Below are 13467 nucleotides of genomic sequence, written 5' to 3'. Positions count from 1 at the left end.
CTGCTTCGAAACACGCGCTGCCGTTAGCCACTAGGGTGGTATTTCACATGCAGACGTACGAAGCGCGCTAAAGATTCGTTCGCACTTAGTACCAATACAGAGTAACTTTAAAAAAGCTATCAAGTATTTTATTTTTAATCTATCTACATTATGTACAGATCAAGAAAGGCCACAGCAGTTTTTCAACATACAAACCCTTTAAAAGAGGAGAGATTTATGAAGGAGTGATGAGTATCGAAGCGAAGTCCCCTCACAAAGGCACATACTCAGCGCAGGAGCTGGAGAACACCGAGCACCCCGGCCCCCGGGGTTTCCGTTCCGCCTCTCGCTCCGCAGCCGAGCTGAGGGAGCGTGGACGGGGCAGAAGGAGCTGCCAACGCCGACGCTGCCCCGCAGGCTCCCTTACGCCCACCCTGGAGGCCGCCACCCGCCCGTCGGGGTTACCACCGGCACTGGCCACGCCGCGACGCTTCTCGCCTGGGCGCCCTGGAGCGCGGCCTTGGGCTCTGGCGAGCGAGCGAGCGCGCGCCGCCGGCCTCACCCGGCTGCCGGCACCGGCGGCAGGGGAGCGGGGTTCCGGCGCCGAGCAGCACTGGTATGTCGCCACGTTAAGAACTTCAGCACGTACTCATCAGTCAGACTACAGAGTCTTTGCATTAGTTTACAGTCCACTATGAACAATTTTCTGCTGCATGTAAACATGACTAACTAGATAAAATACAATCAAACTTTTGTAAAAGTTAATAAAATAGCTTTCTTTTAAAAAAAACAAAGTTAGCCTATTACTGCATTGTTTACAATTTTAATAAAATAGTACAACCTTTCGGTTGTTACCAGTCCTGAGTTCACTGTAATAAAAATGGCCCTGGCTTCTGCTGCAGGTCTGCCCCCACTCCGTACGTTTCGGCAGAAGTCTCCCAATAAAAACGGAATTCCTTCGGGAACAGTTAAGTCTGGTGCTGTCCGTTGAGGAAGTTGTACACCAGGAACTGGCCGGTGCCACAGTACTGCGTTGCAAAGAGTTTTCCATCAGGAGTGGGGTCAGAGAAAGCGATTTCTTCTTTACTTAAGTATGAGCCGTATATGAAGTTGCTCCTGTTTAAAAGGAAAAATAATAATAAAAAAAAAATTACCCTCAGGGAATAATGCAGAAATATTTATGCTGTTAGGCCACAAACCATTAAGTGGCAGGGTCATCCGAAAGGAAGCAGCTCTGTTAGGAGGAGACAGCTCTACGTATATGATCCATCTCCTCCTTCCAAACGGCAAGGAGGATCACTTGTTCTGGGAGGGGTTTTTATAAGGTTTTGGTATTTTAGAAGAAACGTTCGTACAGAGCAGTTGCTCGCGAGTTCCATCAAGAGTTCAATTTCAGAGTTTTTTTAAAAAAAAAAGTTTGAATTCATTCCAACTATTTCTTCATAGAAAAGCGACTGCTAAGACCACGACTACAATCACTAGGAAAGAAAACATAAGCTACAAACGAGCTCGGGTGCTTACAGAGGGGGAATTTCAAGTTCTTGGTTTGAAAAAAAACATTTGACGTTTGGATGAGAGCGCACCTTGGATTAATTTAGAACATCTGAGAACACAAGCTCGAGGCACAATTCATACGTGATACACTTTCAGTAATCACTATGTGAAAAGGAAGATTCGATTTGCTTAACAACTTCATGAAAATATTTTACGTATGTTTTATTCTTATTGGAAGAAAAAGGAGAGAATCAAGGGATACCATTGTACCTTTCTGGATGGCTACGTGAGCAAACTTAGAAAACTGATCTCAGGCTTTAAGACCTCGAGCAGGGGAAGGAGGAGGTAATGATTATCCTTGGAAACAGAGGAAACTCCCATTAAAGTTAAGTTTTTTAACTCCTAGAAAATTAACTTACATGTACTTGCAAAGCAAGTATGAACTTTGATCCTATGGACGTCTCCATTAAATCTTGAGGAAAAGACAATAGGAACAAAATCCTTTTTAATTATTACCAGCTTTATTCCCTTCTCCTTAGTGTATTTAGGAAGACGATTTTGCAAGGTTCTTAAGACTGTCTGACCGGGTGTTTGGGACTCCCGGTCAGCTGTGGAAGCTCGAGTGAAATGGGGCAGACATTCTCAAAATGGACTTAAAAGTCTGCTAGGCTGCCTTCAACGCTCCGAAATCAGGGTTTAGCCGGCTACCAGAATCCTCCCGTTCAAACTACCTTTTGCTAGGAAAGCCATTTAGGTTGAGCTTTCTCTGGCAGCTGAGCAAATCTAACTGCTTACTGCCATCAAAAAGCGAGTCTCACTCCTTTCCCTTGCCTTCTGCGACTTCCTGGGCTCCCTTGTTGACGCCAACGCTAGAGCTCATCAGACCTTTCTACAAACCAACCGAGCACCAGCACAGCACAAAGCTCTTTGGTGAACCTGTTTTCTACTAACGTAGCCGTGAGCTAATGGAAAGCCAAACAAGCACCAGAGCACAGCCAAAGGCAAGATGCAGCACACGGCTAAGAGGAAAACCAAGACCTCTTCTCGCTAGCTGCAACCAACTGCCGAGATTGATTCTAAAGATCCTTTAGAGCTATAGCTGAGGGAGCAACTCCACCGTTGCTTTGGGGAAGAAGTCTTTCCTTTAGAAACAGTTTCTAGGAAGCTACTGAATACACAATTAAAAATCAGCCAAAAATATAATCAAATCATCGAGTTAATATGCTTAGCTGAATCCAGCTTTACAGCCGATAGTTCAGACAGAACATGATCCGCTAAGAATGTTCTAGTTGCTCCACCAGCCAGGCAAGGCACACTCTGCCGAGCAGAACAGCTTTGCTAGGCTCTGCGGATACCCGAGAGGGCGAGGACTGGCAGACACAGCAGTGCCTGTGCCACAAACTCCAGCGCGATGGGGCCAGCCAGGCACCTAGCACAAACCTGACAGCCCAGCAGTAATAACATTTGGGTAGTTCTTACTCGGAACAAGCGTTTAAAACTTCTAGGAGATGTCACTGGAAGAAACGCAAGGTTTGGAGCTTCAACATTTTTAACATTTATCTAAGCAGTAGCGCGGATGTTTGAGTCCTTTTATGGATCTAGTAGTTAGCATTCAGCTGAATACACTCATCACTAGCTACTGAAGCTCCATGGAAATTGAAAATATCTCAAAAGGCTCACTGAACCCGAGTAAAGCAAAAAAAAAAAAGAAAAACCAACCAAAAAAAAAAAAAACCAACCCCAAACCAGTTGGAAGCCATCAGACTGTATCAAATAGTTCGGTGCACTCGTCTCTGTTCTCTCCCCCTTTCTACCTCTAAGGAACGGACATTGAGCCGATGGTTAAGTCCCAGTCCGTAACGCTTGGGTAATCTCACACTTTGACCAAAGACAGCCTCATTTCCTTCACTCATCGTTACCTCAGAGGAATTCACCCAAGCTCATTGGCAGTCTGCTAGGGTGACTCGTTACAGTCGCACTGAGCAGAAAGACCGCTGTTAAAGACGAGCTATTGCAGAATACTGACGTCAGTTACTGAACTCCACAGAACACTGGAACTGTCAACTGTGCTCAAATCTACATCCCCAATATCACCAGCAGCTTAAAAATACAAGCTTGAGACACAGAAAGCAATAAATGTCTTGGACTGAGTTCTATCTAAAACATACTTAGCCAAGGAACTTTTTTTATATTACCTAAGACACTCTATCATCCGAGAAGCAATCTTCTTTCGACGCATCATGCTGAATACCCATATTCGACTAATCCCACAAATAGCAGGTTCTGGAGAAGTTGAACAGCACCATGCTTTCTGTCTTTCAAAGATGACTTTCTCGTTTTCTGAACTGACTTCTGGAACCTTTTCTTCTATAACTCTGTAGCCCTGCAGGTGACGTAAGAAATATTTGTCACTTCATAAAAGCATCACTACTGACTGAACAAAGTAATTCTTCTGTAATTTATTTCCGTTAAACATACTTACTTGCTAAAGTGCCTTAACAAAAAGACCGCATGTTTGTGTCTTATTTAATTTCTCTTAACAGTTTCAAAATTGGAACAGATGATAACAGATGCAACCAGAAAACCCTCTAAAGCTTATCCGATTTAAAATAGCAGCAACGAAATAATCCATTTCTTATTATGACCTATATTAAAGTGTTTGCATCAATTTCTCTGACTTTGACTAAGATTGTTTTGCTTTTTGCCTCCTACTCCCAGCAGCAGAAAATACCACAGTTTACAAGGGAACAGCCAGAATATGCAACTAAGCTCTGCCGTCAGTTTTTAGTCCTGCACCTGGCAGTACGACTTCTTGTCCTGCTCTCCGCTGCACAGTTCTGCCCTCTGCTTCTGTTCGCTGTGGAGCCGTTTGACCCCACGGTGATTCAACTCAGTCCTGCAGAGTACCCACTTTTTCACCCACGTTGGATTTCTGCCGGCCAGGGAGTTGAATCTGCTTGTGGACAAGCAAGAGGAGAGCCAGAGCTAGCGTAAGAGCAGAGGAAGAAAAATTCCACCCTGCGGCTCTATCGAGTTCTTAGATGAGCAGGTCTGAGCCAAGTATGACACCACAGACGTGTCTCAGCTCAGCGTCAACTATACAGAAATGAGTAACTACATTTCAGAAAGGTCTACCACCAAAAGTCTCTTCCTCTGTGGAAAAGGCATAGACGGAATACTTATTCGCTAAATGACTAGACTTAAACTCCAAGGTAATTCTATAGTTTCAGAATGTCTGAAGAACACGGTCACTAAGCACTGACAGAGACTGCCTTTCTCCAATTCAGTCACTTACCCACTGGATATGTTCTGCAATTAAACAGCCGATAACTTTTTTGTCATTAGAAATAAAAAGAAGAGTTTTAGTTCTAGAGTAACACATGAGCGGAGCTTGCTGAAATCCCAAGTCGTTGTCTACCATTTCTCTAATTTCTTCAACCTGTCAAAATAAGTTTAAATGCTGTATAAGAAACACATGTAAATACACATTTGTATAAATTTACATAAAAATTACAGATCTGCAAAAATGCACTAAGGTATCTAGAACACTGAAAGCTATTCCAGAAGTTAAGAATTACCCTAAGTAACCTGCAACATATAACTGTTCCTTAAATTATACTCAGCTGGAAATAGGAAGAGTAGAGACCTCTAAGTCAGCTTCCATTAAGTCCGAACTTCCATTAGTCAAAGGCTAATAGAGAGAATGTAGATAATCAAAGTGTGGACTCTGATATTCTAGAAGTAAATGAGATCTATGCCAAAAGATAAACTAGCTTAGTTGAAGGTTTTCTGTCTGTTATTTTTAAAGTCTTGAAAGAACTAATCCATTAAGGGTTTTGAGCAGATGACTGTAAGCACAGTGCCAAGGCAGCTAGAAAAACGTATGCATTTGTTGTAAAGGAATGACTAACTGTCATCTCTTTCCTCAAGCTTTCTGCTCTTCCATTAGCTTTGCAAAGAGTAACTGAAACTAAAAATACAGGTTTGTTTAATATTAGCAAGTTTAGAAGAAATATATAAACTCCAGCATGAATGTAAACAAAAGCTTATGCATGAGCTGATTTTACTGGGGGATTCTTGCACCTACAACCAGGCATTGAATCAGCCTCTATCACCCCTCTGTCATCTCCTAAGAGACAGAAATAAGGTGGCCTTTCCTATGTGGTGCATTAAACGACATAAGCTTCTTTGATGCATGTTGTAGTTACATTAGTAAAGCAAAACTAGAATTACTGATGCTATGAATATATGAAGTTAGTACTGATCAAGTGAAAATTGTGTTAAAAAAATGCTTTCAAAATAACTTTTAAAAGGCATGGTATCAGTTACTCTCTACATTCTCATCTAACCTTCAGGTACCAGTCTTTTAATGACAAAGCCAATTAGCCAATCTGACATACTAAGTAACCATTCTTGAAGTCAGTCATCCACAGCGGTGACAGTCGTAGATTCTCTCAGCTTTAACCACAGAACTACAGAGAACTCTATCCTAAATGACTTCAGTTGCTACAGTCTTTTCCTCTGCTCCACTTAGGTATTCTAAGTAATTTTTTTTCTTCGGCCATTTTAGTAAAAAAGGAATGCGCAATGAATGTACCAAAATTAAGATAATACCACCAGAGAAACAAAACTTAATAAATAAACTTATCTGCATTAAATATTGTAAAAAGAAAATTTGTAGTTTCTTTTCAATTCAATAACTTCAAAAATTCTGTGTTAGGCTAAATAAACCCCCCTACAGTCACACCATCAGAAAAAGCTGTCACTTCAGCCTCCAGAGGTCCCTTCCAACTTCAACCATTCTGTGATCCTGCCATGGTGGTACTGTAAAAAAGTACCTATTAGTCACAGCAAATCCCAAGCTAAACAGAATCGATGCCATGCTACTGAAAAAACAAATGTAATGACATATTAAGATGTCTGAACGCAGGCTAGCCAGCAAGACACTGAAGTATCCTGCTGCTCTAAGTCTCCACTAGTGTACTGTGCCCGGCTTTAGATAAAGTTTCAAAAGAGACCTGAGACATGGCACAAAGGGAAATAACCTAGAGGAGAGTATGACAATGATCAGAGCTCTATAAAACATTATTTAGGAGTATACACTTAAAAACAGCACATCCTGTCAATCTTCTTCAGGTGAAACAATCAAGAGTTTGTTCAGGCACAAAAAAGCTGTTGCAAAGAGGAAAAGGAGGATGTTTTCTACAGCTATGGTAGTATGATTTGCACTAATGTGCTTAAATTTCAGTACAGAGGTTCTGTTGTACATTTAGGGAAAAATAGCCTAATGTTACGGATAGCGAAGCACTGTAACAGAGTCCAGAGAGGTTAGAAAAACTTCCACTGGTAGAAGTTTTAGAAAGTTGTCAGATGCATCATAACCAGAGCTGATCCTGCTTTGGAGATTGGAATGGACTATGTATGTGACTTTGAGGCCACTCTCCACCTAAATCTGTTTTTACCCAAAAATTGTTTAGAGAATGGTGCCGTGTTCATGCTGTGTCGATACACTTCAGTTTTTTTAAAATATACTAGGAAGTTTATATTACATAAAATATCTGGCAGACATTCAGCAAGTATATTAAAAAAAAGTTAAAAAAAAAAAAAAAATCAGTTTGTTGATGCTGTTCCCACCCCTGCCTTCCACTCCTGCTCAGACCCATCCTCTCTATGAAGAGAGCAGCAGTGCCTAAGAGTGAGATGTCTGACCTGTTTGTGGAAAAAGCTACAGGACCGCTGCTGGTTTGATTCCAACTTCAACTGCTCATACATAAATTATACAAGCTTTCCATGACCATTCTCATTACTTATATTAAAATATCAAAACACGGTAAGATATACGTAAGTCCAGTCCTTTTCACCATACCTTTTTAAGTGCATACTTTGGGTCATCAGGAAGAACCATTATTATCTTCCCATCAGGATATTCAGCCAGAATTCTCTCCTTTTTCCAACCCTAAATAAAACAAACACTTATCTAAACCATACAAACGATGTACTTTTACAAACAGAAATTGCACATTATTGTTCTAGACACTGAACTTATACAGAGACTTCACACTATTTAGCAGCTGCTTTGCTAGAGAAGGAAACTTCAGCTAGCTTTTTAAAATGAGCACAACAGATATAATACAATCTTATTTATACAATAATTTATACAATAGCCTAACTATATCTAGAAACAATTTGTGAGTGTCTTATAATTTCCCAGCTAGATTCTTTTCCCCCAGGACTGCAGTGCAAACTGAATTCTAAAATAGAAGTAGCAAACTCAGCTCACGCAACTGATTTCCAAACCTATGTAATACTTATTTTCCGAAGTCCAGTGAATGGGAAAAACCCTAAGTTTTAATAAAAGATTTCTTTTTAACATAGTTACCTCCACAAATACACACTCAGTTTTAAAGTTTGGCATGCGAAAGACCTCCAGGAGGTTCTAAGTGAACTGATTGGCATGCAGTTGCCCAAAATGTAAGGAATAGTTTATTTTGTTACTGATTATAACTGTTAAAGCCACAAGAAGGATACTAGAGAAAATTTTATAACTACCTTCTAAGAATCTAATGGGGAAGGAGGCTACGTTGTGTGTATCTGAAGTATAAACATACTCAAAAAAATAGAGGTAATTAACTCTTCTTCAGATCCACACTCGTGGTGAATAATGAGCAGTACCTGCATGGAAAAAAACAAAACAAAAAAGCCACTTAAATCTAGTAAGATGGGACTGGTAGATATTAGAACTCAAGTTGCTTTGATGGGACCTAAAAATACTGAATGCAGAAGTAACTTCAGCCACTAAAAAGGCTGATCTACAAGTCTTACTCAAAGCAACTTTAAATAAAAAAGCCTTTGAAGAAACAATATTGATGGAATAATTCTCATTGAAATCTGTACCTTCCCATAAAATAACATTCAACTAAAGACCAAACAATGGAATTTGGCACTGAATGAATGCCATATATACTACCACAAAAAAAATGACAAATTTAAGTGTTATAACGCTTGATCTGTATCTCATTTTAATCATGCTGATTTTACTCCCTTATCCCAAACAAGACATGAAGAGAATAATTTTAGAAATTTATCTACTTGCTTGTAGCCCTGGAACTATCTAAGTACGAGTTTAGCACCCAGCATGGCAACGGTTGCAACACAGACACCATTTCAATCCTGCCTGCTTTTCTTCTCAGTAGTACTTGCACTAAATACCACCACAAATTAAGATCCTATTTGAATTTGTAGATATTATGGTCTGAACACAAAGGGCAGTAAACAGCAGTGTCACAATATTCAGGTAAGCAGAAAAGCGCAATTTGTGGGATTGTGACATGCCTTTTCAGACTGTTAGAAAAGGTGTCAAAAAATTCAGGCAAGGATTACTACTCTCCAGCCTCAAACACCATTCTCTCTCCATTTTTCGTCTTTTGCTGCCTTTTGGCTACCTGTTTGCCTTGCAAAAGCTTTCTATAGCCTATTTTAAACCAACCGTGACCATCACTCAGCAGATAAACGCAATGTGTTTGATAATCCTCCCATTACAGCATCCAGAATGTGGCAGGCCTAATGCAGAAAATTCAACCCTAAATTTTATGTTAATATAATAGCCAGGTATTTCCAACAAAATGAAATCTGATGGAAGAAAACGTTTCTGAACAGCTTACTGCTGTTATACTTTTAAGCAACAGTGTATTAGCAGAAGTCTAAAAATAATTCCGTAAAAATGCAATAACTGACTCTATAATACTTAGAACTCATTATTTTCATTATTGTCCACCTATTAATTTTCTTAAGTGATTAGTATAATATGGGGACTGAACATATTCACAGGAGAGGTAGTTTCTAAATTGAAGTATTTTAGAATTTATACAGAAATATATCTTTTAGATGAAGCTTTCCAAAAAGTTTCTGCAAACCCTAAGCTCATCCAAGATTTTTACTTCGTTTGATTTACATCAGAGAAGACATTTTAAAGTCATATTCCTTTGTTATTGAAGCAGCTCTCAGAGTTTCAAAAAGAAAAACTAACATTTCACATAAGCATCTGCATCTTCAGTATCCTTATTGTTCTGTCTTAGTAAGGAATGAACTGTGCTTCCTTTAAACCAGACAAATGCAAGTAATGCACAAGACAGGTCACAGCTCTTTCATATTCTAACATTAAAGTTGTTAAGGAAAATGTGCTATAGCTTCAACTGGGACTGATCCTATTAGATATCTACAATAGACAAAATGTGCTTTAGTACCAGTATCTTGCGTGTGGTCAGAAGATGATTTCCCTTAACATACCTATTAGCATATTTCAGTTTGGGGGTTTTTTTGGTTTTTGTTTTGTTTTGTTTTTTTTGTTTGTTTGTTTGGGTTTTTTGTTTTGGGTTTGGTTTTTTTAAAAAACAAACAAACAAACAAAACCCCACTATTTTAACACTATTAAAACACCTTGCAGACTGTTTTTGTTTCAGTCACTGAGAACTAAAGTAGCACTCCTTAACTCAGCCAGATGGCAAGAACACACTTAAGAAGAAAGCATTATGTCTGCAATATACTTTGTAATAGTCTTCTGCAATGTCAGAAAACTTGCTCTTCCTTTCCTTTGAACTGACATTACTTTAGGGCATTAAGACTTATTTACTGTTGAACGAGATGCCCAAGTATTGATATAAATTGCTTGTGATGACCAAAGAAGTTAAAAGGAAAGCTACTGTTCCCACCAGGACACATGTTCTGCAAGGCCTGGAGTAAAAGAACACGTTTATACCACTCCTCCCTGATACTGGAAGCCCGTGCTCAACAACAGATTACCTATAGCCAGCTGTACAGAGCCCTATTGCTGGGTAGTAACTGTTGCAATACCCTCCTCCCCTCCATGTTACGGCTAGTTATCCTACAGGTATTTTTAATAGTTTGAGAACGTAAGGCAACTCTGTGATGAACAGTTAACTCATTTTTAATCTACCTCTAACTTTTCCTCCTAATTCAAACAAGATTCAAGATTGCTTCTGCTTGGTTAAGGTGCAATGGCAATAGAATTACAGAAGAAAGAAATCCTTCAAAAAAGTGCAATACAGACAAGCAGTTGCTACCGCATCATGAAGTAGCACGGACAGTAATTACAACTACACTGTGTAGTACATTGCTGTCACTGGACAATACACATGTATATAACGAATGGTGTAGCATACAGTTGGAAAGATGGCTCCAACATTAATAGCACTGTAGCTGAAATGTTCAGCACTCAATTTCACATGAATTACGTTCTGCTTATAGTTTAAAATAATATCTAATGTAGATTTGCCTTTCAAAGCATAAGTTAGAAGACACAACAGACTGCTTCCCATGCATTTCCTCATGTTTTAAAAGTTCCTATGTAAGAGCAGGAAATGGGACAACAAACCTGGTATTTTTCTATATATGTCAGTTCTGGTTTGTCTGTACTCCCTATTTCTCAAATGCATACAAATTAATGAAAACCGGTGGTGGTTTTTTCTTACACTGTTTTTTTCCTCAAAAATACTGAGGTAGTGAGGAAAATGTGGTTAATACTATAGAACTCCTTCACATTTTTAAAATTTTCCTGTAATAGTCAAGTCTAGAATGAAATTTTGTGCCCTTGTACCCTTGATAATTTGTAGCAGAGAAATGGTCTACTGCATTCTTCCTGATGCCTTCATCAATTTACAGGTATTCTGCCTCTCTTTCCCACAAGTGTAATACAGAGAATGAGGTTTTGACTGTAGAACACATTAAGATCCTTGGATGTAACTATTAAATATTACCCTCTGTTAAAACTAAGGTTCTTACAGAAGATAGCTAATGGTAAGAACTTTATTTGAAATATTATTAAGTTTTATATTGTACAGATGTATCACTTTTGGCATTAATGCAAATCAAGACAACCATGAAATCTAAGATGGCATGAAGTTCATCATCATCTTCAATCCCGATATTCTATTAACATTAGGTTCCAAGAAGTCAAATGTTGCTTTTTTTTTGTCGTTGTTTTAATCTGAAAATTGTAAGAACCTCACAGATGGGCCTGGATGCAATTACAGCAGAACAGCTATTTAAAAGTTATCAGATTAGACATGAGCCTAAATAACAGCTTCTTCCACTTTCTTCAGCTCAAGATACCCTTAACTGAGAGGATAAGCTTGAAATACACACATTAACTGCATTCATATCAGGCACCTGAATCCACAGGCATTTCCTAACTTAAGTATTTGGCTTTGCAACTTAAAAACATCATTAAAAGTGTCTTGCTCCTAGAAAAAATTTGCAGAAATACTAAACTGATACTATGTGGTATCACAGAGAGGATACACAATTGATAGTGTGGTATCACAGCTAGAGGATTTTATAGAACTAAACCACGTATCCATCCCACAAAGTTATCCATCCCACTGGAGTTACCACTTGATGTATATGTCATCACTCAATGCATGCATATGCTAGAATGCTGATTTTTTTTCTGGAGACTTTCAGATGTCTGAAACCAGAAGGATAGTGAGACAGATTCCAACATCTGTCTGCAGTAGGGGACATCTCCCCCACTAATCTATTCCTGCTCCAGTACTATCCTTGACCACCTTACCTTCTTGCTTATTCAATTTGCACGCTCCTATTAACAGCAAACGGCACTCTTCAGAAACCCCTTATCAGTCCTTGCCAATCTTCTGTTCCCAAATCCAGAAAATGTCATTAAACTTGCCAAACTTTCTCTGTCCACCCAAGGCCTGCAATTTCCTTACTGCCTCTATCAGCCATCCATGAGAGAACAAGTATCCCAATACCATCTCCTCGTTAGCCTGTCCTACTTCTGGGGGCATCATGGAATTTTACTAGAAGAAACAAGATAGGCCTTAAAAAAACCCAAACAAAATTATGTGTTGTTGACGATGGTAAGTAATTTATTATTTACAAGCAAACTATCTTCTGGCTACTCAGCACTTTTAAAAAACCCACAAAGCAGCTGCGTGCAGGTGGGCAAGACACTAACAATAAAGTCCATTTTCACAGTTCACAGCAAGAAGCTCTAGCATGATAATGTATATAGGCTTTCTTTTTTTGATTCTGTGAAATGACTCATCGACAGAATTACTAGGCACATAACAAAAGATACTCAAAAGGGAGAAAAGCTGAGAGAAGTCTTCTCATGTCAGACTGGAACTGCATCATATGGCATGAAGAATGTGAATGACAAGAGAACGAAAAATACTTCTAAGATACCTTAGAATGGCCTTCAAACTGACAATAATGCCAAATACATTAACTACATAAAAAAGAATACCTGGAGAGCTAATGAAGTAACTTACCAAGGTCAACAAGACCAGATGTTCCTGGACCAGAAAGTCTAACCACTACTGTAGGTAGCTACAGTTTCAACACAGTAACTACATACAAATATCTAGAAAACAAGCATATCACACCTCCAAGCCATCCTCCCAAAATCGCCACTAGAAACCTCCTAGCAAAACTAGGATAACTAGCCATCATTCTTCTGGTATTTCTGGATGACTAAGAATTAACAAGTAGAGATCTGGTGTACTAATTCACTGGCAAGTAGGCTTATCAAAAATTCCAATTATTATTTTTTAAGAGGAGGTGAGGATGTTTCTGTCACAGACATTACCACAATACAATCAACCAAGAATCAGACTATGGGTCAAATAACTACTGTTGAAGACTTCTAAGCCATCTGTGATGTCACAAAACACAACTAGAGTCTTAAAAGGTTTCAGAGATAGAACTGTTTACTCACTGAACTGACAATACAAATAATTTGCTGGAGTACACATTGTATGAAGTTTTAAAAAGATGCCTAGCAACTAAGAAAACAACAGGGAAAGATTTTCTCAAGTTAAAAGCATACCTAACTGTATACATAGTTATTTACAAGCGGTTTAAGGCAGTCTGCTCTTTCACTTCTATGTTAGTCATGTTGTTACTCTAGACATACATGCAAGTGAGAACATAGCAGCTCTAAATAACCACTGAACT

At 39.0% G+C, this 13467-nt stretch overlaps 1 protein-coding gene across 8 annotated transcripts in view; it reads right to left on the bottom strand.

Annotated features, from left to right (window-relative positions):
* ESCO1 (establishment of sister chromatid cohesion N-acetyltransferase 1) overlaps nucleotides 1-13467 on the bottom strand; it is a 36538-nt gene that overhangs the window by 2181 nt on the left and 20890 nt on the right. For 3 of the 8 annotated variants that reach the window (XM_087755245.1, XM_087755235.1, XM_087755259.1), the window contains 4 exons: nucleotides 7340-7429; nucleotides 4769-4912; nucleotides 3669-3856; nucleotides 103-1095 (listed from right to left, as the gene is read on the bottom strand). In XM_087755245.1, the coding sequence (XP_087611371.1) occupies nucleotides 948-1095; nucleotides 3669-3856; nucleotides 4769-4912; nucleotides 7340-7429 (570 nt within the window). In that variant the 3' untranslated portion in view covers nucleotides 103-947. Of the gene's footprint in view, nucleotides 1-102; nucleotides 1096-3668; nucleotides 3857-4269; nucleotides 4430-4768; nucleotides 4913-7339; nucleotides 7430-8022; nucleotides 8146-13467 lie in introns of those variants that run through there. The other 5 variants (XR_015704273.1, XR_015704274.1, XR_015704275.1 and 2 more) reach the window with 5 other exon arrangements.

Source organism: Nipponia nippon, unplaced genomic scaffold (genome assembly GCF_047370975.1).
Source record: "Nipponia nippon isolate SJK-2023a ecotype South Korea unplaced genomic scaffold, ASM4737097v1 scaffold_1, whole genome shotgun sequence".
NCBI classification, from domain to species: Eukaryota; Metazoa; Chordata; class Aves; order Pelecaniformes; family Threskiornithidae; genus Nipponia; species Nipponia nippon.
This window is presented reverse-complemented; position numbering and strand designations above follow the sequence as displayed.